The sequence below is a fragment of the Amblyomma mixtum genome, chromosome 5 (genome assembly GCF_055824585.1).
Source record: "Amblyomma mixtum isolate Tamu chromosome 5, ASM5582458v1, whole genome shotgun sequence".
Classification (NCBI taxonomy): Eukaryota; Metazoa; Arthropoda; class Arachnida; order Ixodida; family Ixodidae; genus Amblyomma; species Amblyomma mixtum.
The window spans coordinates 116500918-116526789 of NC_143016.1; the positions used below are offsets into that span (position 1 = coordinate 116500918).

Sequence of the window (25872 nt, forward strand, 5' to 3'; positions counted from 1 at the left end):
TTTGTGAAGCTTAGAAACGTAGAGTTTGCCCGACAAAGGAAAATCTTTTTTTTTTTTTGTACTGCAAGCTACCTTGCTCATCCTCCTAGTCCGCTGACGATTATGCGCGTAACTACAATCTCTACAAACTACTACAAACTACAATCCAGCTATCAAGCATGTTGCTCTCTGCATCGCGGCAATAGCCGAAACCTCGGTGTTTAAATCATTTCTGGAGGTTCTTACAGGCCGAATAGAACGGTTTCGAGGATGTGGGCAGCTCGTCAAGCGACTCAGTGGAAGTGAATGGATCCACGCACAGCTCCTACTTTTTTGCGCACTCTAAACACGAATTACCCTGAAATAGAGTAAGCCGCCCTCTAGTGCACTCCCCAATAGGGGTAGCGTGTGCTGTCTGTCCCCGGGAGTAGATTTCCATCACTAAAAATCCGAGATACTATCGGCTGGGTACGGAAATAGATTTCCTCTTCATAAAATGCGAAGTTCTAGCAGGTTTCAATCGTCTCTATTTGCTAAACGCAGGACCTCCAGTGCCGAACGTTTAAAAGACTCCTTCCACTACTAATTACTTCAAGTTACCATGCTTTGAGGTGGGAATATGCCCGGGTTGCAAACAGTAAGCATTCCGTATATTTAGCGTTTGAAATCTGCTCCGGAACTGCAGCACCAAACCTTGCCCCTTAAGGAAAGTGCGCTAAAGGACTAATTCCGCCCTACACTTTGCGGGCCATGCTACTGCGTGTCATTGTAGTAAGTGATTGAGCGAGGACCACAGCCGTGATTCGGTCCGTCCTGTCGATGTACCTTAAAGACCTGTTTCCACGTTTACGACAGTACGGAATAGAGTAGGTTAGCAGACAACATGAGGGTCGAGATTAGTTGTACGAAAACCGCGCTGCATTCTTTGACGCGATGTCTGCTTCGGTGATGCAGGTTTTACCACAGTGACTATGACTGGGAAAACCTGGGCATCAAAGACAACGCCGCCAGACTTCGTGGCGTAGTGCACAATGTGATGAACGTCGAGCTGGCGAACCTCGAACGGCGCCCCATGAGCCCCGCAGATGTGCTCGGTGACTACCCGGGCAAGGACGATGACCTCTGCTTCATCATGTTCAGCCTGGCGCACAACGTCAACAGGACCATCGTGCGACCCGACCGCTTCGATATGTATTCGAACACGTGAGTGAAACGTACATCGAGTCTGACCGGCGCTGCGTAGCTGAACATGGAAGTGAACACGAAACAGGCCGTGGTCAAAGTTTCTGAAAGAGGCACGTTTGTCAGTGCAATTCGTTTCCATTTCATTTTTCTTTATCCCTGATTGGCTCATGTGACACCACACCCCGCGTTCTCTCTTCGGTATTGGCTGAAGCCATGCGATGACAGCGGCGTGGCGCCGCGTGAGCCAGCTACAAGAAGAGAAAAAAGAAAGTAAGCTACAAGGAATCGTTATGTCATTCCGGCCCAGAAGGCGTGAAAAGACACCGTGAACAGCGTAGTGACGGAGAGGACACAGGGCTTGAGAGGGATAGAGAACAGCAAATAGAGGTGACCCGAACACATGGTGTATAGGACGGGAGTGGTCGCACCCTACCGAGTGAATGGGTGCAACCATACCAGACATGAGCCTACATCCCTTCATGGAAGCTGAAGAGGGACAGCTTCGAAGACTTCCCAGTAATGATCACTGAGTCGGGTCCTAGGGCAGGCATGGACGGAACTGACACCGCTTCCTTTCACTAGTAATTTATTTTGCATCAAGAGTTTTTTTTTTTTACTGAAGTGCACATTGATGTTCGGGGTTCTTTGCTGATTAGAGTGAAATCTTTTCTTAATGTGTACCTCATGTACGCACACTCTAAAGACGAACACATCTATATGGGAGTAATAGGGAGTAAGCTGTCCTCTAGCCCACTCCCTTTTATAAAAGGCTGTGCGCTACAGGACAACTTACACCCTTATTACTCCTTTCTGTTTAAAGTGCAGGGAAAAAAACCATTCATTTAATTTGTTAATTTGTCTTCAGCCAGAATGTATTCTGGCTGAACGTTTCCGCGCCGTTTTGTACCATGTGCTGTTGCCATGTGTTGGGTCTCCAGGGCCTCTTCAAGCTGATAATTTTTAATCAGCACATCTTTCTAGCTTGTGTTTAAATAAAGTATGTATGTATTATGCACCACGTACATGTGTGTGTATGTATGTATTATGCACTACGTACGTGCGTGTGTATGTATGTATTATGCACTACGTACAGTCGGGGACAAAAGTCTCCGGACCACGTGTTCCTCTAATGAAGCCGATAGCTCTGCTATTAGTCGGCGGCTGGAGACCACACTTGTGGAGGTAAAAGTTAATTTTTTGTTCTTTCATCTCCACAAGTACGGTCTCCAGCCGCTGTCTGATAGTAGAGCTATAAGCTTCGATCGTTTGAGGAACACGTGGTCCGGAGACTTTTGTCCCCGACTGTACGTGTGTGTGTATGTATTATGCACTAGGTATGTGTGTGTATATGTATTATGCACTATGTAGCACGTGTGTGTGTATGTATGTATTATCCACTACGTACTTGTATGTGTATGTATGTATTATGCACTACGTACGTGTGTGTGTGTGTGTGTGTGTGTGTGTGTGTGTGTGTATTATTCGCTACGTACGTGTGTGTGTATGTATTATTCACTACGTACGTGTGTGTGTATGTGTGCATTATGCACTACGTACGTGTGTGTGTGTATGTATTGTGCACTACGTACGTGTATGTGTGTATGCATTATGCACTACGTACGTGTGTGTGTGTATGTATTATGCACTACGTACGTGTATGTACGTATGTATGCATGTGTGTGTGTGTGCGTGTGCGTGTGTGTGTGTGTGTGCGTGCGTGTGTGTGTGCGTGTGTGCGTGTGTGTGTGCGTGCGTGCGTGCGTGCGTGTGCGTGTGTGTGTGTGTGTGTGTGTGTGTGTGTGTGTGTGTGTGTGTGTGTGTGTGTGTGTGTGTGTGTGTGTGTGTGTGTGTGTGTGTGTGTGTGTGTGTGTGTGTGTGTGTGTGCGTGTGTGTGTGTGTTGTCAGCGACACTGGTGCTGCACAGCCTGGTGATCGCAGAATGACTCTCGCAGAGAGGAAGACGACATCACGAAGCGTCCCCGTGAGGAAGGTGTGGTGAGCGTGAGTGGCAGCAAAGAAGGCTCCGTCGTGGCCCTGGGGAAGACCCTGCTGGGAATCGCGGCCACGCACAGAGATCTGCAGCCCAAGTCCGTCAAGGACGTGGTCAAGGTGCTCAGCCCTGAGGCCGGCGAAGTCGCCAGCGACGGAACCCTTGACCCCGTGTATGCAGCCACCGTGGGCTGTGAGTCGCTTTCTTTTCAGCCCTGAGTGACGATGGCAGCGTTGCGATTTGGCGTGATCCTTCGAGTAGTTTAAACTGAAATATCTATCCCACCTGTTATAGCATTTAACATTACCATAGCGAAGGCGAAGGCTGTCCCGCTTTCTTGGAGCAACGTCCTTTTTTTTAAGCTGCCGGTGGTCGAACAACACTCGCCGTGAACGAACCGCTTTGACTCTCAATTAATTTCCAAAATCTTCGTCCCCCCCCTCTCCCGATTTCCCGTTAGTCGAGGTGTTGAGAAAATTCGAACAATTAAGTTCATCTGAAGCGCATTCTAATCAAACCAGCCATGAGAATCAGAAAAAAATCTCTCAGAACTGGAACTACACGACCCACCTTCTTTTCTTTTTTTAAAAAAATGTATGCACAACAAGTAAGTAGGTTTCTTTACTTAACTTTCTTAAAATTGATCCGTGAAAGTCGCCTACTTGGTGAAGGCCTCCTCGTTCGGAGGATCGGTGATAGTCTGTCAAACTGTTCCCAGTACATGGGAAAAAATGATCACGTCTCTGATGTTGCTCCTGTTTTGTCAGGTGTTCCGCAGTGCTCTGTTCTGGCCTCGCTTCTATTGTTATTGCACAAGGATGATTTAACAAGCCGCGTAAACGTCGCCATTTCTGCTCTTTTCCCAGGACTGCATACTTTATCATACTGCAAGAAACCACGATAACCAAGAAAAGCTGGACAACTGTCTAAATAAGATAGTGGTTTAGTGTGCAAACTGGCAAATGGTGATAAACGTGATAAACTCTGGTAAAACTGTTAACACGCCGGTCTCAAAAAGAAAAACTTGGGGGAAGCTTAAGCTTCGCCTTAAAGAGTAAGATTCCGTAGCCTTTAATTTCGCATAATTACCTAATTCCTAATTACCATAGTCTTAACTACTCTACTCATCTACGCACCAGTGCAAGTCTCTAATACCATAACGCATTCACTAGGAGGTCCGCCTTTATTCAACTCTAACCAACTAGCCTTCGTGGCCTATGGATAGCGTGCCCGTTCCGCAATCAGAAGTCCCCCCCCCCCCCCCCCCCCCCAAATTGACCCAGACTTCTTTACAACTCACTTGCTTTTCTTTGGTCTCAGAAACCTTCCTGAGAAATTGTGGCGTCAATCCTGACATTTTTTACCGGTTTCGATATTTTATAAATTCTTCGTTCCATCTGGATTTTTCTCTCACGGCCCACGACGCGGACGCCGGCTTTTCTGCGGCACGGGAACCTTAACGCTGTCGCGTTGAAATCAAGTCTACACTTCTCCTACGGTTTTCATAGCACTACTCTCCAAAACGACACTCAGGGCAAATACTTAGACGCAATCATCTCTTCCGATCCTAGCTGGAATTCGCACAAACCATATACGAGCCAGAACAGCCATCGTAAGAAAAATAGATCTAAGCTTACCGGCTTACGCTTCAAAAAGTACAAAGAAAAGCTGTCCGCTTTATCTACAATCGCAACAGGCGCTCGGATTCACCAAGCGAACTTCTTTCTCGCACCGTCCTCGCAACCCTCGAGATCGGAACGAAGGTTCAGCGCTTAAAGTTTTTTTTTTTTTGCTTAGTTTCACACAATGCGCTATAGCTGAAACCCGCTGCTTTCAAGAAGCACAAACACACCAGACCGATACGACGCAGGCATGCCTTCGCACGAAAATAATGTTTTTTAGGAAATAATTTTTCGCTTTTCATATTTTCGAGCCCAGCCTACTTTAGAACAATTCACAAATAATTTGGAGCAAACAGTCGTGGCCGCGACTGAAATTTTACTTAGCAGCAAATATTTGTGAAGATCAGTGTGTTATGCAGTGTACTGTAAGAGCCTGTGTTTCATATCTTTTGGTTGTTGTTTGCCATACGGCTCTGACTGAACTTGTTTTTTTTTTTGTTAACCATGTGCCTATTCTCGTAATAATTCCAATCGGTAATAACAGCTTTATGGAATACTTAAATACATAAATATAAGGGAAACCTCTTTAACTGATGGCATGCTATGGTGTCCATATTTGAAGCAGGAAAAAGTGCTAAAAACGCCGACACATCATGGTATTTGGACTCCATTCAAAAGTCACTGAGTGTCTATAATCTATCCAGAGTTCACTGCGACGTCGCTTTCTTGTTTTTCCTTTTGTGACCTATTGCGTTCCTTTTTATCGAAGAGACAAAGCAGCCACGCTATAATACACGCCTAAGACCATGAAAAATGAATTAATTCATTCGCATACTCTTGAAATCTAAAACCGTGCTGATGCCTATAAATGGCGACGGTTTCGTACTTCCTTACTAACACCTACACCAACTCAGGCCAAAATGCAAGCTCATGTTTCTTTTATGGCTTTCTGCAGTTACTAATTACGCTCATTGACGGTCAATTCGTTCCTTTCACAGCAACCAATCCCACGGTCCATCAGCGAATAGGCATCGAAACAAAGGCAACTACATTGGATTAACTTCTGTGCAGCCGTATAAAAGTTTTCGTAAAACGTCACTGAAAGCATTAAATATCGCGGTGGCCCGGGATGCTTGACCAACACCGTATGTGCTATTGCCGGTTGCATGTTTACCATTAGAAACGTCTTGCAGCCGTGGTGGCCGGGGCCTCCCTCGCACTGAAAACTACGGAGCTGAGGACGATGGGAACCAAGGGACAGTGGCTTGAGCACGGCTGCTTCCTCGAATACAAGCTGGACCAGGACACCAACACTTCGGCCACGCTGGCTGAAATCAACGGCGCAGTCGACGGTCAGTCTTTCTCGTCAACGCCGCGCGCTAGTGCCGTCAAAGTTAAGCATAAAATCGCGAAGAGATATGTGCAGTAAACGTTGTGCATTGACACGGGCAACTATGCTCAGTCACCCTAATGCGTAATTCTTAGCTTTCTCTATTATCTCCTACCTGTTGGTGCCTTTTTTAAGCATGAAACGCGTTTATCCCTTATAATAATGGGATAGACTTCTTATTGACTCTATTGACTTCCTATAGATATTGCATTTTGTCTATTCATAGTCTATAGACAAAAGTATGCTAAAAGTGTATGGCCATAAATCTACAGATTATCTACAGACTGTCTATGGCATTTGTATTGCCTATAGACTTTTGTCTATAGACAGTCCATAGACTTTATAGACAGAAGTCTATAGACACTCTATAGACAGAAGTCTATAGACACTCTATAGACTGTCTAAAACTTTTTTTGTAAGGAGTTGCCATTATCGACAATCTCAGTCGAACATCGCCCCGAAACCGAAGCGAAGTCCACACTAAAGCTTTAAAAAACGGCACCGAAATCAAAGTGAATTTTTATATGAAATGCTTTCTTACCCAGAAAGAAACTTGCCCCGAACTGGAATTCGAACTCACGCCAGCGAAGAACCAGGAGAGCGTTTCTCCAGTATTTTCTAACTCACAAGAAAATCAGTTATACCCCCGATCACAGGTAACAACGTTTTAACGGTGCTGGTATAAGCGTTCCACTGTAGCTCTGCACGCCCCCGAAATCAGCTGCAACAGTTCTAGAGCTGTTCGGGCTTTTGAGGGTTCCGAATTATTCCAGAGCCAGCGAATGTCTTCATAATCTCGCTAACGTGAGGATGTGGGGTGACCACTTTGTACGGCTCGCCGTGTCAGTCAATGCAGCGCGTGCCGACCTCCATGCGCAGGCCTTATCCTGGGCACAGCGATGAACAAGTATCCGGATCTCCGAAACTGGAACCTGAGTACGGTGCTAAGGATGTACTACGGCCCACGGGGCATCGTCACGACGAGCCCCTCGCAGTCGCTGAGTCACTGCCGACGCCAGGACCTCTTCAGCGCGCTCAACAACCAAGTTTTGCGTGAACAGGTGGAGAACTTTGCCGTGACGCTCGCCTACATGGGCCTCATCGCTACTGGGGACAGGGAGTCTGTGGCCAAGTCGCGCGCCTCACAGGCCCTCAACATGGTCAGGGAGAAGATCGGAGGTATGGACAGAGGTATGGGACAAAAGATTTCACGTTCACGGACTTCGCACATTCACTTTTTCGCGACTTCCCCAGAGAGATGGAATAAATAAATAAAAATATCATGAGGGAGTTCAATCAGAAAAAAAGTGTGTGTGCGTCGGGAAAAGGGGAACTGGTGAGGGCAGTGTGCGCTGGTGCAGTCAAAGGGGTTCGGGAAGGTCGAACGCCTTGAAGGGGCTCTGAAACGGCCTCTAATAAAGTTGCAGTATGCCTGTGATGTTAAAGGATGCCGCTTCATGATTATCCTCCACCGAGAATTTTTTTGATGCGCTTTGTGGAAGCTGAGTTATCTGTAGCCAAAATTTTAATATTAGAGTCTTCGCGCCTTTCCCTCTTCTCTCGTCAGTTTTTGCGTGTTGAAAGGTCGGCACTTCTCCGCTGGTCCCACCGTCGGTGGCGGAGTTTTCCGACCCGCCAGAGCAACGCCGCTTACAGTCCGCGGCGATGGTGGCTGCCTCAGGTCTGAAAGAACCGAACCGACAGCCATCTCTCAACTGGTATATGGTGGTATATGGTGCATACGGTGTATAGGGTGTAAGCATGAAAAAGTCACCGGATGGGGCTCGCTAACTTTCCATGCATGATTTTCTGGGTTCTCTGCTGCGTCTACAAGTGTATTTATTATTTGGCTCAGGTGCTCATGACAACGCTATGCAGTGATTAGGCGAGTTGATGTGCTCTGCTCAAAAGGTGTTTCAGAGCCCCTTTAAAAAACCTCAGAGGTGCTTTTGTACCTTCATGGGCCGACATTCTACGGGCACGATGTTGAAGAACCATTTTCTCGAGCTCTGGCCACTCATCGACACGTACGAGTGTTGTTTAGAAAGACAGCACCTCCGCGCAGACGCGGAGTTAGTGGCAAATAACGCGGTCAGGTAGTATAGCGTGAGCAGCGTTTGCTACACGCAAAAAAAAAAAATACAAGAAGATTTATAGCATTAAGCTGTTAAAAAACAAGAATCTTCCTAAAGAAAGCGAAACAGTGTAGAAACACAGGACGAACACGACGGTAACGTGCGCTGTTCTTCCTTCTTTAAGGCGTACCAGCCTGCCCAGATATCAGCCTTAACACAGTTAAGAATCTTCCGCTACCCGACGTTATCTGAACTTCTAGGCTGAAAGGACAAATGCCGTTCAACGCACCTAGTCAAACAGTTTGGTTAAACGAATTCATGTGTGTTGAACAGCTACTTATGAGGCGATACTGTTTAAAATAAACTCTAGTTTATTTTAGAGTAAAACTCTAAAATAACGTAGTTGCATCTACAGCCCTGTAACCAACCTGCTAAGTTCTTTCAAGCGCCGTCAAGCTCTAACAAAGCAAAAAAAGACAAAAAGGCTTGCTTGTAGCTGTCAGGTCATGAGCGTACTTATTAGGAATGGTGGTGTTTAAAAAGCGCCAACCTGATCAAATATATCGAAGACACTGTAGTTCGTTGGCCGACAAATTACCGCTTTGTTTAAGTTAAAAGCTATTAAATACGTGACGAATGAAGCGAGAAAATACTGCCTCACTTGGCAAACTCACACATTCGCCGCGGTAGTTCAGACGCTTTGGCGTCCAGCTGCTGATCTCAAGGTCGCGGGTTCGATCCCTGCCCCGGGGGCCGCACTTCGATAGAGGCGAAACATATCAACGCCCGTGTGCTGTGCTATGTCAGAGCAGGTTAAAGAACCGCAGGTGGTCGAAATTGATTCGGAGCCCGCCACTACGGCGTCCCTCATAGCGCTAACATGTGCTGCTTCAGAACGTTAAACCCTACAATTCGAGATTTACAATTTACTTCAACTCGCAGAGACGAAATATGAGAAACTATGTTTCGCGTTATAAGCCTACTGCCCTGCCGCTGCCGTCATATCTATAGCACAGTTGGTATGTGACGGCAACCCACGTACAGAAAACTGTGACTTGGGTTTGTTTAAAAGTTCATGGCGCTAATTATTATCGCAGTTATGCAGACCTCAAACAGTGACCCAAACCAACGCACCGTGTGCAGCAGCTAGATTAGTCGAACTCTGTGCGACAAGCATAGCAACAAGGGTACATTAGCTCAGATCCCATGTGTCACGAGACGCCCTCTTTGCTCTGTTCCCAGATTCCTCGAACCCAGAAGTGTGTCCGTACGGCGTGGATGAAAACCATCGTAAGTGTGTACACTTGCTTATTCTGCAAGTCAAGCAAACATCATGCTAGCTGCAAGCCTTACCTAAGTGGGCAGATAACGCGACTGAAATCAACGCACTATAGAGGCGCTGCATTTAGTTGGAAAGCAGCGTTTGCAGAAAAAAAAAGAAAAAAATGCTTCTAATTTTTTTTTCCTACTTTTCAATTTTTAAGCAGCGCTACGACTACTTATCTGACAACTGCGTTTCAACAAACCATCGCTTGGAAAACCTCAGTGCGCCATGTAAAACTACGCAACAACTGCAGCTTCCAAGAGCTATGGAAAGATCCCTGTCATGTTAAAAGCAGGGCTTTTTTTTAATACTCGTAGCTGCCCGTATCAGTCGATGTATTCGTACTATACATGCCCGAATTATTTGCCCTCAATATAATTCGCTGTGTTTAACCGAGAGGTGTGACTTCAAAGCTGACGCATTTCGGCGCACCTTGCTTGTTCATTATTTTATTCAGACAGCTTATCGCAATGAAGTCTGTGATCAGAACTTTCAATTATCATCTACGACTTTTTGCGCGTCTTTTCTTCATGTTCAGCCGAATGCGAAACGCCCACGGATCTGCTGGTCGTGCTGGACACTTCGACAGACATCGTCGACAACGAACCAAAGAGGGAGCTGCAGAGCGAAATTCTAGCGTGAGTGCAACTTGCCTCGAACTTCGTCATTACCATGTTGCAGGAATCACTAGCGTTGCAAAGACCCACCCTTATAAAAAATGATCTATGGACAGTCTATTGACTTCTTACAAACTCTACTGCCTTCCTATAGATATTTCTTTCGATCTATTCATAGTCTATAGACTGTCTATAGATAAAAGTCTACTAAAAGTGCATGGTCATAAATCTATACATCGTCTATAAACTCTCTATAGCATTTGTACTGTCTATAGACTTATCTAGGTTGTCTATAGTCTATAGCCTTTATAGACAAAAGTCTACATAAAGTCTATTGACTTGAAGTCCGCCCCCACGTGATTATTTTACATGCCTCCAATCCACTTGTACGTTAAAAAAAACAAAGCTGTGGTTTAAGTTACGAGGACGCAAACCGCAAGTGATGCAGCTTAACCTTTTACGTATATGCGGGAGAACATCCTTGAAAAGAATTAGCGCTAGGATCTGAACGTCAACGGACTCACCTTCAAAAAAGCACCGCAAGAATAGCCATCGCTGCTGTCGTTTCAGATGTCAAGAATATTGACCATGAGGCCTCCTTCTGCGCGCTCTTTCGTAACGCCGCTGTGTTAACTGAATAAAAATATTAGTCCACACATTCTGATAGCTACTTCCTTGACAACCCTGTTAGAATATGCGTCTGACCTGCATCCCATTACGTGCTTCCTCCCAGCATGATCACCAAGTGGGTGAAGTTGCAGCCGGGCATCAGCACCGTCAGCTTGTTCGCCAGCAAGAGGAACAGTGACGTCCTGCGTGACATCATCAGTAACAGCGCTGCCGGAGGGTGTCCCGGCTGCGCCGCCCTCTACCTGCGGGACCTCAACGACATAAGTGAGTCGGTCCAAATCTTCATAAGCTTGCGCATATATTATGGTCAAACAGCCGCAACCGTTGCAGTTGAGGAGCCTATCGTCAGCTCACAGTAGAGGTTTCTCGTTCAACATTCAAGGCGTCCATGCTTCAAGCCGAGTTGGGGATGAATACATAGATGGTGCGTGAACGGATCTGCGGCAGTCGCTGCTAAAAGCATAAGCGAACACTACCAGAAGCGATGTACTAAAGCGCGGCAAGTAACTAAAAACGCAGACGATAGAAATGCCAAATGCACCATTGGACCAACTGCAATGGTCACTTTGGAGCAGGCTTTACTCATGCTGTACGGGCAAGAACGCAGATTTTGTACTCTTGGTTGATTCAGATGGTTTCTTAGTGACCTTGTTCGAATCCGCCGGGAATTCATGTTATCCGCCATACGTGAAACGGACACAGTTGGGTGAGAGTCGTGGTGTGGCGTGCGAATACGGTCCAGCCTCGTTACAACGAAACGACTTATAACGAAATATGAATATAACGAAGAAATGCTAATTCCCCTTGGAAATTCAGTCAACACGGTTTATAACGAAGTAATTTCCGGGCCCCTTCAACTTGGTTATAAGGAGGTTCAACTGTATGCCTAAAACCTGAGCCATTTATACGAGTAACTTTAGAAGCATTTGAACCTCGCCTTTAATGTGTCATGCTGTGAGACTGGTGGTGAGGTGTAAGGAACTGTTGCCGAGAGCCTGCCGCCATTTCAAAACTTCTATTGGGCTCAGACGTGAGAGTTGGAAGCAAAATTGCGCGTTGGAAGAGAACTTTCTGCAGAGTGGCGTTGTGACGTCTTTTGGTATAGAGTGTGGTTCGTGCAGACGTCGGGATAGCCTAGTCATAAAAAAATTAAGGGGCCACTTTGGCTCTCTAAAGTGCTTCAAGGCGAAAGCCTTTACTGGCGTACTGTTTGGCATTGACTACGAGAGTGCTTGTGCTGTACTAGTGCTTTATTTGACTGCATACTTCGACTACACATTACAACTACACACTTTGACTGCCGACTTTGACTACTTCTTTAACACGACTCTCTCTCTGCTTCGATGAGTTCGGTTGTAACTATGGCTCTGTTCGCAGTAATGAGGTATGTAATGTATACTCACCCACGGACGTATTACGTCCCCTGTCGGAGCGGACGTCAACTGTTTTTTATTAGTTGCCGTCTGCTCCAAAAGGTGGCGTGAGGCATCCATGGGTGACCTCATTACTTCGAATCCGCGCTCTCTGATGTCATAACCATTTCGACCAGCCGAAAAGCGTGACACCTCTGCTGACAACCTTCTGTCGACAACGATGAGGCATTAAAGGCTTTCGCCTTAAAATGAGAAAGACCTAGAATCTAATCGCGGGTCAAGGCATCAGCTTCAAGATTCTGGGTCATGCTTGTGCTCGACGGTTTAAGTGGGACGGTCTAGGCGAGAGAAGTTTGTGGTGTCTGGCCACGACTACATCATCGTTCCAATATGGGAGACGGGCAGCTTTTCATGCCGCTTAGCTGACATTGCGAACGAAAACGGTCGGTGAACAATAGAGGCTGCCGGTCAGTAGTTGTACATCCAGTGTAAGATGAACCGTGCATCCATGCCATTCCTTTGCGAACAGCCGTGTTAGCTCGGCAGTGCCATTGTGTTTTCTTTTTTATTATTGAGGCGAAAGCCTTTAATGCCTCATACTGTCGCTAGCCGACGCGTCGGCAATCGTGTCGGCAGACGCGTCGACAGACGCGTCGGCAGCCGTGTCGGCAGCGGTGTCGACAAATTTGTCCGCCTTTCGGCGTCACTGCTTAAAAAGAAACTGCGCCGAAGGTGGGAATCGAACCAGGACCTTTCGCATTTGAAGCGGAGCCGCTACCACTCCGCCACGAAGGCTCAAGGTTCGAGCATGAATAAAGTCGCCTCTATTGAATGCATGGGTTTCATAAATAAAACAAAAAGAATAAAGTCAAGAACAGGAAAAATAAAAATAAGAAAATAAACAAAAATAAAAACAAAATAGAAATGAGATATGAATAAAAAAACAATAAATATAAGAAAAGGAGCAAGAATAAAAACAAAATATGAAAAATAAAAAGTAAATAAAAACAAACAGTGCGCCAGGAAACGCTTTCGCCTTGCAGCACTTTACAGAGCCAAAGTGCCCTCTGAATTTTTCTTGAGGGTCGGCGTCCATATAGTCGACTGTGGTTAAATGCATAAGGACGGCAGTGGTGTAACTGATGGATGTACCCTCACAAAAGCAATACTGCGGTATAGGATGGGCAAGTTATTTTAGCTTCGTCTATTTCTTTCCAGGCGCCGTTGGATCGGATAGCGACCAGGACGTGTTCAACATGCTCAACAACGTTGTGGTCAAGCACATTTCACCCACGGACGAACGACCAGGAGTCGCCAGCAGGGTGCGTGCGATAATGAGCTAAGTTCAATGACGAACGTGTCTGTTTTGTTTAGTTTTAAAAGCATCTCGAGTGCCTTAAGTTTTAATTCGCTGTAAAAGAAGCCCGTGTAGAAACCAAACTGCAAGGCGAAACAGGCAAAGTTTAAATTTTCCTAACCAGTAATCTGGTGATCGCTTTGATTGAATTAAACGATAAAGTAGACGAGTGAGTGAGAGAGTTTGATAGAGAGAGAGAGAGTGAGTGAGTGAGTGAGTGAGTGAGTGAGTGAGTGAGTGAGTGAGTGAGTGAGTGAGTGAGTGAGTGAGTGAGTGAGTGAGTGAGTGAGTGAGTGAGTGAGTGAGTGAGTGAGTGAGTGAGTGAGTGAGTGAGTGAGTGAGTGAGTGAGTGAGTGAGTGAGTGAGTGAGTGAGTGAGTGAGTGAGTGAGTGAGTGAGTGAGTGAGCGAGTGAGTGAGTGAGTGAGTGAGTGAGTGAGTGAGTGAGTGAGTGAGTGAGTGAGTGAGTGAGTGAGTGAGTGAGTGAGTGAGTGAGTGAGTGAGGCTTCCGTCTTTTACTAAGCTTCTAATACGACGGCAACCTGTCATTCTGCATTAAGTGGCGAGCGTGAATAATAAACTCTGTATAAACAAAAATATCCATGACAGAATAACTCCGTGTAAGGAGATCAGGAGATACCGCACTGAAAACAACACTTGCACACACTAATACTGCCGCGATGGAGGAGTTAACTCACTACGGGAGAACCGCATCGGTCATATACACTTGTAATCTCTGTACTACGTGTTTCAGGTGGTGGTGTACCTAAACCTGAGGAAGAAGGCCAAAGGCGGAGTTAACGGCAACCAGCGCCAAGTGGAAGAGGCTCTCAACAAGTTCCGAGTGGCTCACCCAGGTAATGGCGCAATCATGCGCAAGGTGAAGAGCGAAAAAAAAAATACAGCCCTCAAAAAGTGGACGCGATAACCCTCGCGCATTTTTTTTTCTTTCTGAAGTACAACGTAAGGTAGCAAGAATTATTAAGATGGCAGGGGTGGCCGACCTCTCAAACATTATAGTTTGACGTAATTAGCCACGAATGTTATAGTGGTGATTATTAAAGGCGGAGGCACCTGTCTCCTTAAATATCTCTATTCTTAGCAAAACACATTTTAACAACTTCTGACATCTCACGTAGCAAGTTTCAAGTAGCTACCGCACCTAGCCCTGTTTCCTGATGCCATAGGGCAGAATATTTGTCACAAACCAGTGCTTGTAAGGGCATGCGTTAACACACGTTCCATAAGATATGTTAAATGGTGGATTATAAATTATAGGATTTAATGTTCCAAATCGACTCAGGCTTTGAGGAACGCCGTAGTGAACGGCTCCGGAAATTCTGACCACCTGGGGTTCTTCCACGTGCACTGACATCACAAAGTACACGGACATCCACCATGTTAAAAAAAATGAAACAAGCACTCTACCATCCTGCGTATGCGCTGGTGTCCCGCAAGCAGTCCCCGAGAACATTCGAAAACATTCGAAAATGTTCTTGAATATTCGAGAATATTCCAGGGAGTATTCGATAGACACGAAGTTCCGCCGCATGTGAAGCGTTCTCGCCGGGAAGAGAATAGAGAAATTGAGCGTATCGTGTTATCACATACTGTCACAGCATACCGTTAAAGAAAGCAGCCCACGGCGCATGCGCAGATGCCCCTCAAGTACCAGGTACATCCGCACTTCGCCCTGAAGGGGGAATCCGCGCGTGCGATGTTCGTGCCTGGTGGGAGCTGCACACGGCAACGCTATGCTAAATCTAGAGAGTTTTTGGTGCGCCCGCAGCTTGCCGGCACCTGGCACCCCGGGCGCCATCAGGGCAATCTCCGCATGCGCACTGACGGGGCGCGCTCAGTGGTGAGCGATAGCGGCGACAGTACGCGCTATGCGAAAAATCTTAAAAGTCTCCTTGAGGTCCACCGCCACTCAATACATTCGCGAACGCTTGGACGAAGTCACTGCCATAAGAATACTTAATGCTAGGGTTGTTCTACTCAAACGAGCTGTATAACCCCAACAGAGCTCTTTTCCCTTCATCATCGGTAATCAGCATCTACACGATAATGTAAGTGCTATTCGATATCATCACCACCTCCTCTATGCAGTCCAGCGCACTGATATCTCATCCATCGGGTTCTAAATTAAAACTTTGCATTCGTTAATACATGGTGAGAAGTTGCGAAAAAAAAAAGGCTGGGGTCCAACCCGACTGAACCTAGTTTACAGAGAGCGAGCTCGATTAAGCATGGTCAGACACGGTTTGCTGTGGTTTAACTTTACTGTATATCAATATCTTGACTTGGTTGTTTCTTAATTAGACAGCCGAAGCACTGGTTCCAGCGCGCGACTTGTCCATAGTTATCTGCAAACGCTAAGCAACCCTTCGTGCTTTTTATTATCTTATCAGATGAACGGGGAGTCACGTGGTTAAGCGCAACCGCGAAGTGAGTGTTGAATCACGTTGTTCAGCACAGTTGCGACGGCTCCGCATGGCGAGTCACATGGCATGACGTCACAGCCACACCCCCGCTTGAAGGTCATTCTTCGAAGCGACATGACCTTGACGTTTTGCATAGGAGGATGAGTGCTTCCACCCTAAACTCGCGTTACTAAGTAGGGTGTTCGCGTACAGCTAAATTATAAGCCCATATACTTCGTTGGATTTTCAGGCGTGCCAATCTTCGCTGTCGGCTTCAAGGATGTCATCGACACGCTGAACACAAACTCCGGAGCTCTGACGCCGGTGGACCTCACCAACGTTCTCACGGAAGAGATTCCTAATATGGACAACCTCCGCACCAACAACGACCTCCTCAATCTCGGAAAGAAAATATGCCAAGGTAAGTGGATAATTTGCAGTAAGTTCAAAAAACCGTCCGCATTCCGAACAGCGAAGATACCGTGTATCATTGTGCCGCTGGCATTCGATGGCAGCGACTGCTAGGTAATATTTTTAAAATTGTGTTTTTAGAAGCAGACGTAATTCTAGTCCGTAACATTCCGACTACAAATGAAAACACGGCATGGGAGTCGCGAATAAAGAGACCAGGTACGTATGCTGTAAGCTGTCCATTTTAAAGTCGCCATTTCGTGTTCGTCTGGTCGGTCCTCTGTCACTAGTGACTAGTCACAGTCATGCATATCCCAGCCAATGGCAACCAGTGTTCAGGTGCGGTCTGCTGCTGCTGAGAGAGCGCTGCGATGCACCTCACCATTGGGTGCATACTGCATCCAATTTCAGCCAATGATAAGGCCCTGTCGTCAACAACACAATGGCCGGATAGTTTTGCACAGACGCTTGAAAGCCGCTGGTAGATCTGAGTGACCAATGGCAAAGGAGCAGAGGGACGCGAAATGGCCATTTTAGATTGAACAGCGTACAAAATACGGCCTTTGATTTCTGCTGATTTTTATATTATGTGTTTAAGAAAAGCCCGCTTCTAAATTTAAAAATAGAATTTTTTTTAGAGAAAAAGATGCCTTCTCGGAGAAGTAATACGGTTTTGTTTTCTCCAGATTTTTATATCATGTGTTTAAGAAAAGCCCGCTTCTAAATTTAAAATAATTTTTTTTAGAGAAAAAGATGCCTTCTCGGAGAAGTAATAGTGCTGGCGAACGTCAGGAAACAGGTGAATCGTATTAACTAGTAAGCCAATTAAATAAATTATACCCGTTACTTTTTTTTTTAACTATTACGGATAGGCATCTTGTTGCAATTAGAATCTTGTAGCTGCCCATTTCGAAAATTCGGGGGGCACTTTGACGATCTATAATACGCGAGGCGAAAGCATACGCAATTTTGGCTGCATGGCCATGGCACACACGAGGCGGCTACGGGGCCACTTGGATTGGCTAGTCACGACTAATTAGTCATGAACCATGAGCGTATTGCATATTAGTCATGGGTCGTGACTAATATGCAATTAGTCATGACTAGCCAATCCAAGTCGCCCCATAGCCGCCTCGTGTGTGCCATGGCCCATGACTAACTAATCATAATTGGTTAACGGCTAGCTAGTAATGACTAATTAGTTAATGACCGGTTGATGACTAGTTAGTCATGGCTAATTAGTTGATGACTTGTTACTGACTAGTTTGTCATTACTTGTGACTAGTAATGACTAGTTATGACTCACTTGAGATGTAACGGACGGACGGGCAGAGTCATGGCCACGAGTATGAGCCATTAAAGGCTGTCGCCTCAAAAACGCGGTTACCCTTTATGCTGCGCCTCAATAATTTTCTGGCCATTTCTCTCGCAATTCAAAAATCGCGCCGGCTGTGCGCGCGCGCACAGCCGGCGGATCTCAAGTATTTCACTAGCAGCATTCCTTGTGACCACGTTTACCAGCGCCTGAAATTTGCTATGAGGCTCCTGTCCTGGTTTTGACTTTATAGGTTTTAACAGTGACAAAGATATTTCCTTTCAACACGCTCCTGGGCACATATGTGGTCATTTGTTTAACTGCAAAGGTACTAGGATACCTAGACTACATGTGCAACTGATTTGCCTTTCAGTTTCTTTTGGTCTTCCTTAATTTTGACAATGGCGTTTCCTGCCTTTTGTATCATCTCTCTTGTTGCTCATCATACCCATCTTTTGAATTTTTGCCCCGCGTTTTTCATGATGTTATCCTTTCGGTCATCTTTTTACGAGGTAGGTATATATTTTGTGCTCTTTCCAATAAAGTTTTAGCTGGGAAAAAAAGCGCTCGAGTCGTGTCTTGCCTCTTCCTTTGGTCCTTGCTCTTTTCGCGCTACCTTTCGCCGCCATGAGTCAGAATAACCTCGCTCAATTTTCCACCTTACTAATTATGTGATAATGACCTGCAAAAATGCGAACAGAGCAGTTCTTGTAAAGGTCTGCTCCTCCATTTATTTGCCCCTCTTGACCACTGGCAGTGCCGGCCACCCTGCGACACAAGTACTGCGAGCCAGGAAGCCCGCGGAGGATACAACAGCAGACGCCATTCGTGGGTTCCGTCACCAGCGGGGCGGTCCAGTACTGGTCCTACCCCACGGTCGCATTCTCCGCCAGCCAAAACCTGCAGATAAAGGTGCGATATAGTTCCATAAACAAAACCGTTGCGCAGTGCGCAAGCCAGCATCCAAAGAGAAGACGATTCTTGTTGCAAGAATTAAGCTGAAGCTACATAGTCGCCAGCAGCGTAAGGGTATGCAAGTTGGTAAGGTAAGGTATGCAAGTTGGTAAAGTAAGGTATGCAAGGGTATGCAGCAGCGTAAGTTATGCAAGATTAAATAGTGAACTCGTAAAGCACTGGAGCCACGTGGAAAGTTTCGGTTAAATAGATGCAGAACGTCCAAAGTAACCGAATGCTGCATAACATTCATAGCAATATTCTGCACAGTTGCTGGATTTTAAGTAGTACAAAACTCTAGAAAAGGAAGAGAAGAATGTGAGAAAAGGAAAGGTACAGCAACTGTCTAATCCTGGATGGACTTCATCTTTTAAAGATCTTTATTTCCTTATACTTGGCTCAAGTTACATTCGACGCCCAGTCCAATGTGACAATGTATTAATTAAACATTGTACTCAGCGGTATGAAATAAGGTAGCAATAAATGCTAGTGCCAATCTGCTCAATCGAAGATCGCTAACTGGGCTGTTAGCCGCAGTTTACGTACTGCGCGGCTCTTGAGGGAACCATGGCGTGTGTATGATGGTTTCCGTTATATATCCCAGCCTGTTGGCTAAAGAAGTTATGCAAAGCGATACCGCGACAGTGCAACTTTAAGGCGTGAGTTGCATGGAGCTTTAAAGGAGACAGTGCGCGCGCGCGTACAAGTTGCGCTGGAGTCACGCCATTTGCATTTTCCAAGACCTGAATGTGTTTGTGCAGTAGTAATAGAAAAACAAAAAACTGACTTCAATTTAACTGAATCTCTAATGTACAGTCACGAAGCACGAGCTTTAGAGGGCAGGAAAACGTTTGTGCTGCTCATTTAAAGAAAAAAAAAACGGAAAATTCCACTCCGTAAAAGCGTTCTTAAAAGGCAGCTGGTCTGGACTGGGCTGCTTTTTCTTCATCACGGGCTGTAGAAAAAAACTATGTTAGCAGTGAGAGGCAAGATAACGGCTTTCAAATTTGTTGCCTCTGACGGTGTAAGTGCTTCTCCTTGTTATATCGTGCCAAGTCGAGTCTGTTTCTTTTTCGACGCCGGTTAAGCATTCGTTCCCTTCCACTATCCGCATTTCTGCTGGGTTAGTGCGTTCGCTTCAAAATTCTGCCTACTTAAGTTAACTGTCTCCATTGATGAGCTCGTAAGATTCTTTTTTTTTTTCGCAGAACTAAGACGAACCGAGTTCAACCCCATGAACCGTTATTTCACACTGATTTCCGTTACTTCCAGTTCACCGCAAATGAGCAAGGCAACATCAAGGTCTGTGACGTCACCGGCCGTGCCCTCGATGGCAACCTCATGGGTCTCAGGTGCTACGAAACCAACGCGCAGTGTAAGCCACCGGTGACCGTTTGATGTTATTTTCATGTTGACAGTGCATGTAACCACGGACGACCTCCCAGAACGATAAAAATTTACCCAAGTACGCTAAACTCAGCCCTTCCAAAATCCTCCCAAGCAACAGTGATTCAATAGTAAAGGCTACGTCTAGAGTTCCATCTGACAGCACTGTTACTGGGAGGTAAAGTGCTTTCAGACACCCTTTCAACTAACTTTGTGCCGATTTGCATGGCTATGTGGGTTCACCCACCACCACATCTGTTTGCTGTCGCGTAGCAGTACAGGTTTGAGGTGAAAAACTTCTTGAGCTTTTTTACCAAAGTTCGAAAAGCTGTTTACATGATATGTTCTAGGAAAAGCTGTAGATCAACGTGTTGCTTTCAGAGCACCAAGGTCTGAAAGTTACAGCTCAGTCCGCTGTTCATTGTTATGTCGGGTCATGCATACCTAAAAGCCCATCAGGTCGGCAAAATTTATCGGCAACTTTCCACTAACGTGTGCGCGTGGAAATACATTAATTTCTCTCCCGCTGTTTCTTACACGCGACTGCCACCATCGGAAGGATGCATTTGAAAGATTCCGTCATGTTTGTTGCTGAACTGAGTACCACGCGCTGGTAAAGCTTAAATTGATAAAAAAAAAAGTATAGCTTTGTGCGTGTAGTATGCACAGTCTGAGAAGTGCATGCTTTAGCACTTGCTAACATTCAGAATGTCCAAAAAATATTTGCGCGCTGACAGCCCGAAGAATATGGCTGTACTACGCTCTCAAGGCGGCAATCAAAAAATTGTTAGCTCGAAAAGGGGTTACTTTTCATGCATGGTTACAATTATTAAAGCCTTTGGCGGTACGCGCTGCTTCTCTTAACCCTTTATCTGCCAAATTAATTCCCCAAAAAGCGTACCAAAATCGACAAATTTTTGGGCGATTATTGGCGAAAGTGACTCTTATCAAGCTTAAAACACGTACTGAAAGCGCAAAAAGCTTTTTATGGGCTACTTCGGTCCTCTGTTGCTAAAAATTGCAACCAACACATTTGCCGACCGTAACTCGTCTGGCGGTGGAAGCAGCGCCTCATCGGGACGGACGAGTGTGACTCGTCAATGGAGATGTTTGTACAATCTCCCATCAAGAGTCCAGCTCGTGCTGATATCTGCGACATCTGAAACGTAATTATAAGGAAAGAAAAAAGCGCATTAGGAGAGCTATTTAAAGGGACATTAAAAACAACTTCATCCAATTATTTTTCGCAGTAAAAATTAATGTTTTGTCTCTTTCTGAATATATTGACGTTTTCCTGGGAGCAAAAGACGGAATTATCGCCGATAAAATTGAACTTAAAGATCTTCCTGCTTGTCGATTCAAACTCGTGACGCCTTATCGATAATAACGGGTTCGGTGAAATCAGTATCTGTGATTAGAGCGCGGTATCTAATCGATACAGGTCAACTTCTGCTCGCCCTATGTGTATGTTTAAAGCAGACCCTCGCACGAATAATAAACATCGGCGTGTGCCAAAGATGATATGCGTATACAAGCTTCGTTAATAGTATTGGGCTTATTGATATGATTTTTCCCGAAACGACCGTTGCATCGTTCCTCTTCATCTATTTCACCAAAAACACGCTCATGTGCCTGTCGGAACAAATACCTGAGAGATATAGAGCAGTGAAATGATATGATAGAGATATGAAAGTTTTTTCATACTTATTTGTTGGACGAGATGGATGTAGCCGAACGTTTAGTGAGTTTCCTTAGCATAAGAATTTTTGTTTGTGTGATTACCTCCTTAAAATTCACACATAACACTCCATATCTTTTTTTTCTTTTTCTACTATCCAGTTAAGAAGCTGACCTTCAACTACACAAGGCCGTGCAAAAGTATGTATACATCGATTTCCATTTATTTGCTCATGGCGGGTGCAATGTATATATTCTTTCAGATAAATTGTTTTACCGAATGATTTGCCTAAAGATCGATAAAAAAATATTCAGGGAAATGAGAAATTTCAGACAGCGAGTACTTCCGCCATCCAAGTCCCATACGCTGTGTTGTACTTCGACGTCCCGTGCATTATGCTAACCAATCTACCGTGCAAGGCGTCCACGTATATATGAAAGACAAAAATTTTAAGCAATGCACGAGCATTCTGCGACTGAGAAAGTACCGCGGCGTTGCTGGAGTTTGTAAATGAACAAATTATTTCTACCACCTTTGGTTACTGAAGAAATAGAAACTCTTTGCGCGTAATGTTTCAGAGTGCCTAAAAACGTGCGAAACTGCCTTCTGTATAGCGAAAAAAAAAATTATTCCGCGAACACCAGCTAAGCAACACGGAATGTGGCACTTTATGTCGGGATGGAGGCGAAACGCAAGAGGCGCCCATGTGCTGTGCGATGTCAGTGCACGTTAAAGATCCCCATGTGGTCGAAATTATTCCGGAGACCTCCACTACGGCACCTCATTCTCTATTCCTTCTTTCACTCCCACCTTCCTCCCTTCCCTTACGACGCGGTTCAGGTGTCCGCCGAGATATGTAAGACAGATACTGCGCCATTTCCTTTCCTCAAAAACCGATTATTTATTTATATTAAATAATTACGGGTATAATACCACGTCCTTCATGTTTGAACACCAGTCGTCACCCGCACACCTCTGCGCCTACGTTTCCGTGAAGTACTGTTTATTTCCGTTAAGCGTGCAAGCCAAATGCAATGCCGAGCTTTGCGGCTTGGAAATTAAGCGTTCACTCGCAGTTTAATTTGTCGCAGTCTTCCGAGGACTAAAAATACGGCACGTACCCCACGCACGCTTCGTCTTAACGGGCGACTGTCGACACCTTCAGCCTACCGTGTACCTTGTTACCGTTACCGGGGTACCGGAAGCCAGCACGTCGTCAATGCGCATGCGCAAAATTCTGACGGCGCCAGATGGCGCCAGGCACCCGGCAGCTGAGCGCGCCTGCCGCTTCTGGACGAATCAGCGCGTGCGTACTGGCTGTGGGCGTGCTCCCGGTTCTCCGGTAACGGTAACACAGTACACGGTATGCTAAATGTGTCTAATGCAGTCGCTCCGCGTCCGCCTAACCTCTCCCATGTGTATGTTCCTCATCGCAGAGGGGCCTCTCAGCTGCTCCCCGCTGACATATGCGGTCGTCGGGAAGGAAGAGAACGTGCCGCAGATCAACTTCGACGCCTCCAAGTGCGAAGGTATGGACAACAGCGCCACTCGCTAGAGCCGTAGCAAAGCTTACGCATTGTAACTTTTGCAGCCGCAGTGCACCGTGTATACACGGTGAGGCGGATGTGCACGTCTCTGATCGAGACGGCTTCGGTCGTTTTCACTGCGTTAACATGCATTGACAAACCACGACCCTGTGTAAAACATGTACAGCTTGATGCTTGCGTTGTAGCCGCGTCGTGTGTGTTGGCCTTTGAGCGGATAAACTGACAGTTTCCAAGTCTGCGATAACAGTAAGAGTGACGTGGTGTGTTATCCTCATAATCTGCTGCCGTAATAATACCCAGTAACCACTTTTGAAGTGTAAGTTATCTTTATGGTGGTCACGCTAACAATGCAATGGAGTATTAGTGCGCGAATTTTCGGAGCTTCTCCGGCATATACCGGAACGAGATCCGCAACCGCGGTGGCCGCGTTTCGATGGATGCGAAATGCAAAGGACACCCTTGGAGTGTGCGTTGTTTACACGTTAACGAGCCCCAAGTGGTAGCAATTATTCCTGAGTCCTTCACAACGGCGGTCCCCATAATACAAGCCCATGTGCAATTATGGGGCGCTAAACGCCACCTACCTGTATACGTTATAAGAGGCCTCAGTAGAATCAGCTCCGAAGTTCTTAAGTTACTATCGATCAGTGATTTGTGACTTTGTACATTAAATAACCCCAAGTGGTAGAAATCATTCCGAAGCCCTCTACTACAGCGGTCCCCATACCACAAGCCCATGCGCAAGTTTGGCACGCTAGACCCCATTTACTTGTGTACGTTATAAGCGGACTCGGCAGATTCAGCTCCGAAGTTGTTAGGTTACTATCGATAAGTTATTTGTGGTTAATATTCTCGTTTTAGCCGCCTTAAAACTTTCGCCGGCAGTAAAAGAGAAGTGGCCGACAAGTAAAATTTCTCGAGCATAATTTCGCTTATTCTCTGTTCGCAGGCTTCTGCAGAAACCCTCAGCAAATCAGGTTCGAAGTTGAACACGAAGGTGAGTTCGTGGCGGGCGGATCTTTGGATCCCTGTTTTATGTCCATGCATGTCGAGCAGAAAGTGGGAACGGAATAATACGCTGCACCACACGGAGCCGCCTTGCAGCCTGAGGACAAATCTTACCATATACGAAGACTTGTCCACACGCTGCGCAGCGGTACTCATTCTTGTGTACCACGCGTGGAAGAGAACAGAAGTGAACGGAACGCACTGCACACTTTTCACTGTAATCACTCCTGCCCCAGTAACTTGACCACGTGAACATTCATCAAATGATGCAGCTGCACGTGGTGTCGTGATAAAACAACGTCACTTATCCTACGTCATGAAATGCACCAACTGCAGGATTGTCTCCTTCATTAAACATTACAGTGACACCTTTTTTTGTTAACAATAAGCGAAAGTGAGAAAACCAACCAGACGTGTTTTCAAAAGCTTGTTTCTCACGTTCGATGTCCCAATCAAAGCGCAATGACGATTCCGACTTTTTAATTTAAAAGCTGACCTCGCATTCAATTTTGACCGCTTTTAATTTCTCATTCTTAGTTTCCCTCAAATCCCCATTTTCTGACTAAAACATAAAAATAACAAGTGTTTAGGTAATTTTAGTTTAGTTAGACGTATTTCAATCGTTCTCTATAGAGTAAATAATGCCCACTTCCCGGTACAATCTCCATGCACAGGCCGCACCAGCGTTTATTTTATGGAGTTGCTAAGTCATGAGATGACACCCAAAGAATCAAAGCCTAACCTTGAGTCTCGTCTCATGGCGTCCAATATTCCTCACTCAGCGCCTAAAAAGACTGCGTATGCTGTGAGTCCCATGCTCAGCTATACGCCGTCCCCTGTGCAGGCATGCGCTGCGCCGGAGTTCTGTCGGCGATATTCTCACCGTTCACGCTGCTTCTCACCGTCCTGGCGCTGCTGAGGCACTGGATGAGCTAGCGACTTGAACTTGAGAGCTCCGTTCACTCTGGCCGAGACGGCAGCGAGGGTGTGCACCAGGAGCGAGTCATCGCCGTCATCTAGCGGCCAGCTGCGAGACATTGGCGCCCTCTATGCCCCCGGGTTTGCAGCCTATGCACACTGCCACAGTAACAACGTGAAGGCACCGAGGATCGAATCAAAATGATTTTTAGGCATTGCATCATACAATTGTTCGTTCTGTATACCTTAAGCACATCACTCTTCTTCGCGCGTGTTCCATCAGCATCGACGACGAATACGAAATAAAGACAAATCTCTACGACGGAAGCTTTGAGAGTCGTGTACCTGCATGATGACATTGTACTGACGTATCCTCCCTGAGGGCTCGCTACACCTTTCGTTTTCGGGTAAAAAAAACGCTTTCAGGTCTTCCCAGTGGCTCGCACCAGAATCGATACAACGACCCGGTTAGGTTCTGTAAGGCGTTAACCCCTCTAGGCCTAATTCAAGGTGCTGCAGCATGCAGCCTGATAGATAATTAGAGATTTGCATTGTTTTGTAATAAAATGCTTACTGGTTTCGCAGGACCCTTCTTTAGATTATGTTAACCAGACTTTTCTGCAGGTAGCGAAAACCCAGGTAGGTTCTGTAGGTGAAGACCTGACGATCTAATAAAATTAGGTCTACTGAGT

At 45.9% G+C, this 25872-nt stretch overlaps 1 protein-coding gene across 1 annotated transcript in view; it reads left to right on the forward strand.

Annotated features, from left to right (window-relative positions):
• Positions 1-25507, forward strand: part of LOC149343426 (uncharacterized) — a 35605-nt gene extending 10098 nt beyond the window's left edge. Inside the window, exons 4-19 of the mRNA XM_089545911.1 lie at positions 934-1182; positions 3117-3346; positions 5970-6128; positions 7046-7357; positions 9484-9531; positions 10104-10203; positions 10916-11076; positions 13404-13507; positions 14295-14397; positions 16214-16384; positions 18447-18601; positions 19916-20018; positions 21869-21907; positions 23144-23236; positions 24204-24251; positions 25107-25507. Of these exons, the coding sequence (XP_089402037.1) occupies positions 934-1182; positions 3117-3346; positions 5970-6128; positions 7046-7357; positions 9484-9531; positions 10104-10203; positions 10916-11076; positions 13404-13507; positions 14295-14397; positions 16214-16384; positions 18447-18601; positions 19916-20018; positions 21869-21907; positions 23144-23236; positions 24204-24251; positions 25107-25198 (2167 nt within the window). The 3' untranslated portion in view covers positions 25199-25507. The remainder of the gene's footprint in view (positions 1-933; positions 1183-3116; positions 3347-5969; positions 6129-7045; positions 7358-9483; positions 9532-10103; positions 10204-10915; positions 11077-13403; positions 13508-14294; positions 14398-16213; positions 16385-18446; positions 18602-19915; positions 20019-21868; positions 21908-23143; positions 23237-24203; positions 24252-25106) is intronic.
• Positions 25508-25872: the final 365 nt, after the last annotated feature.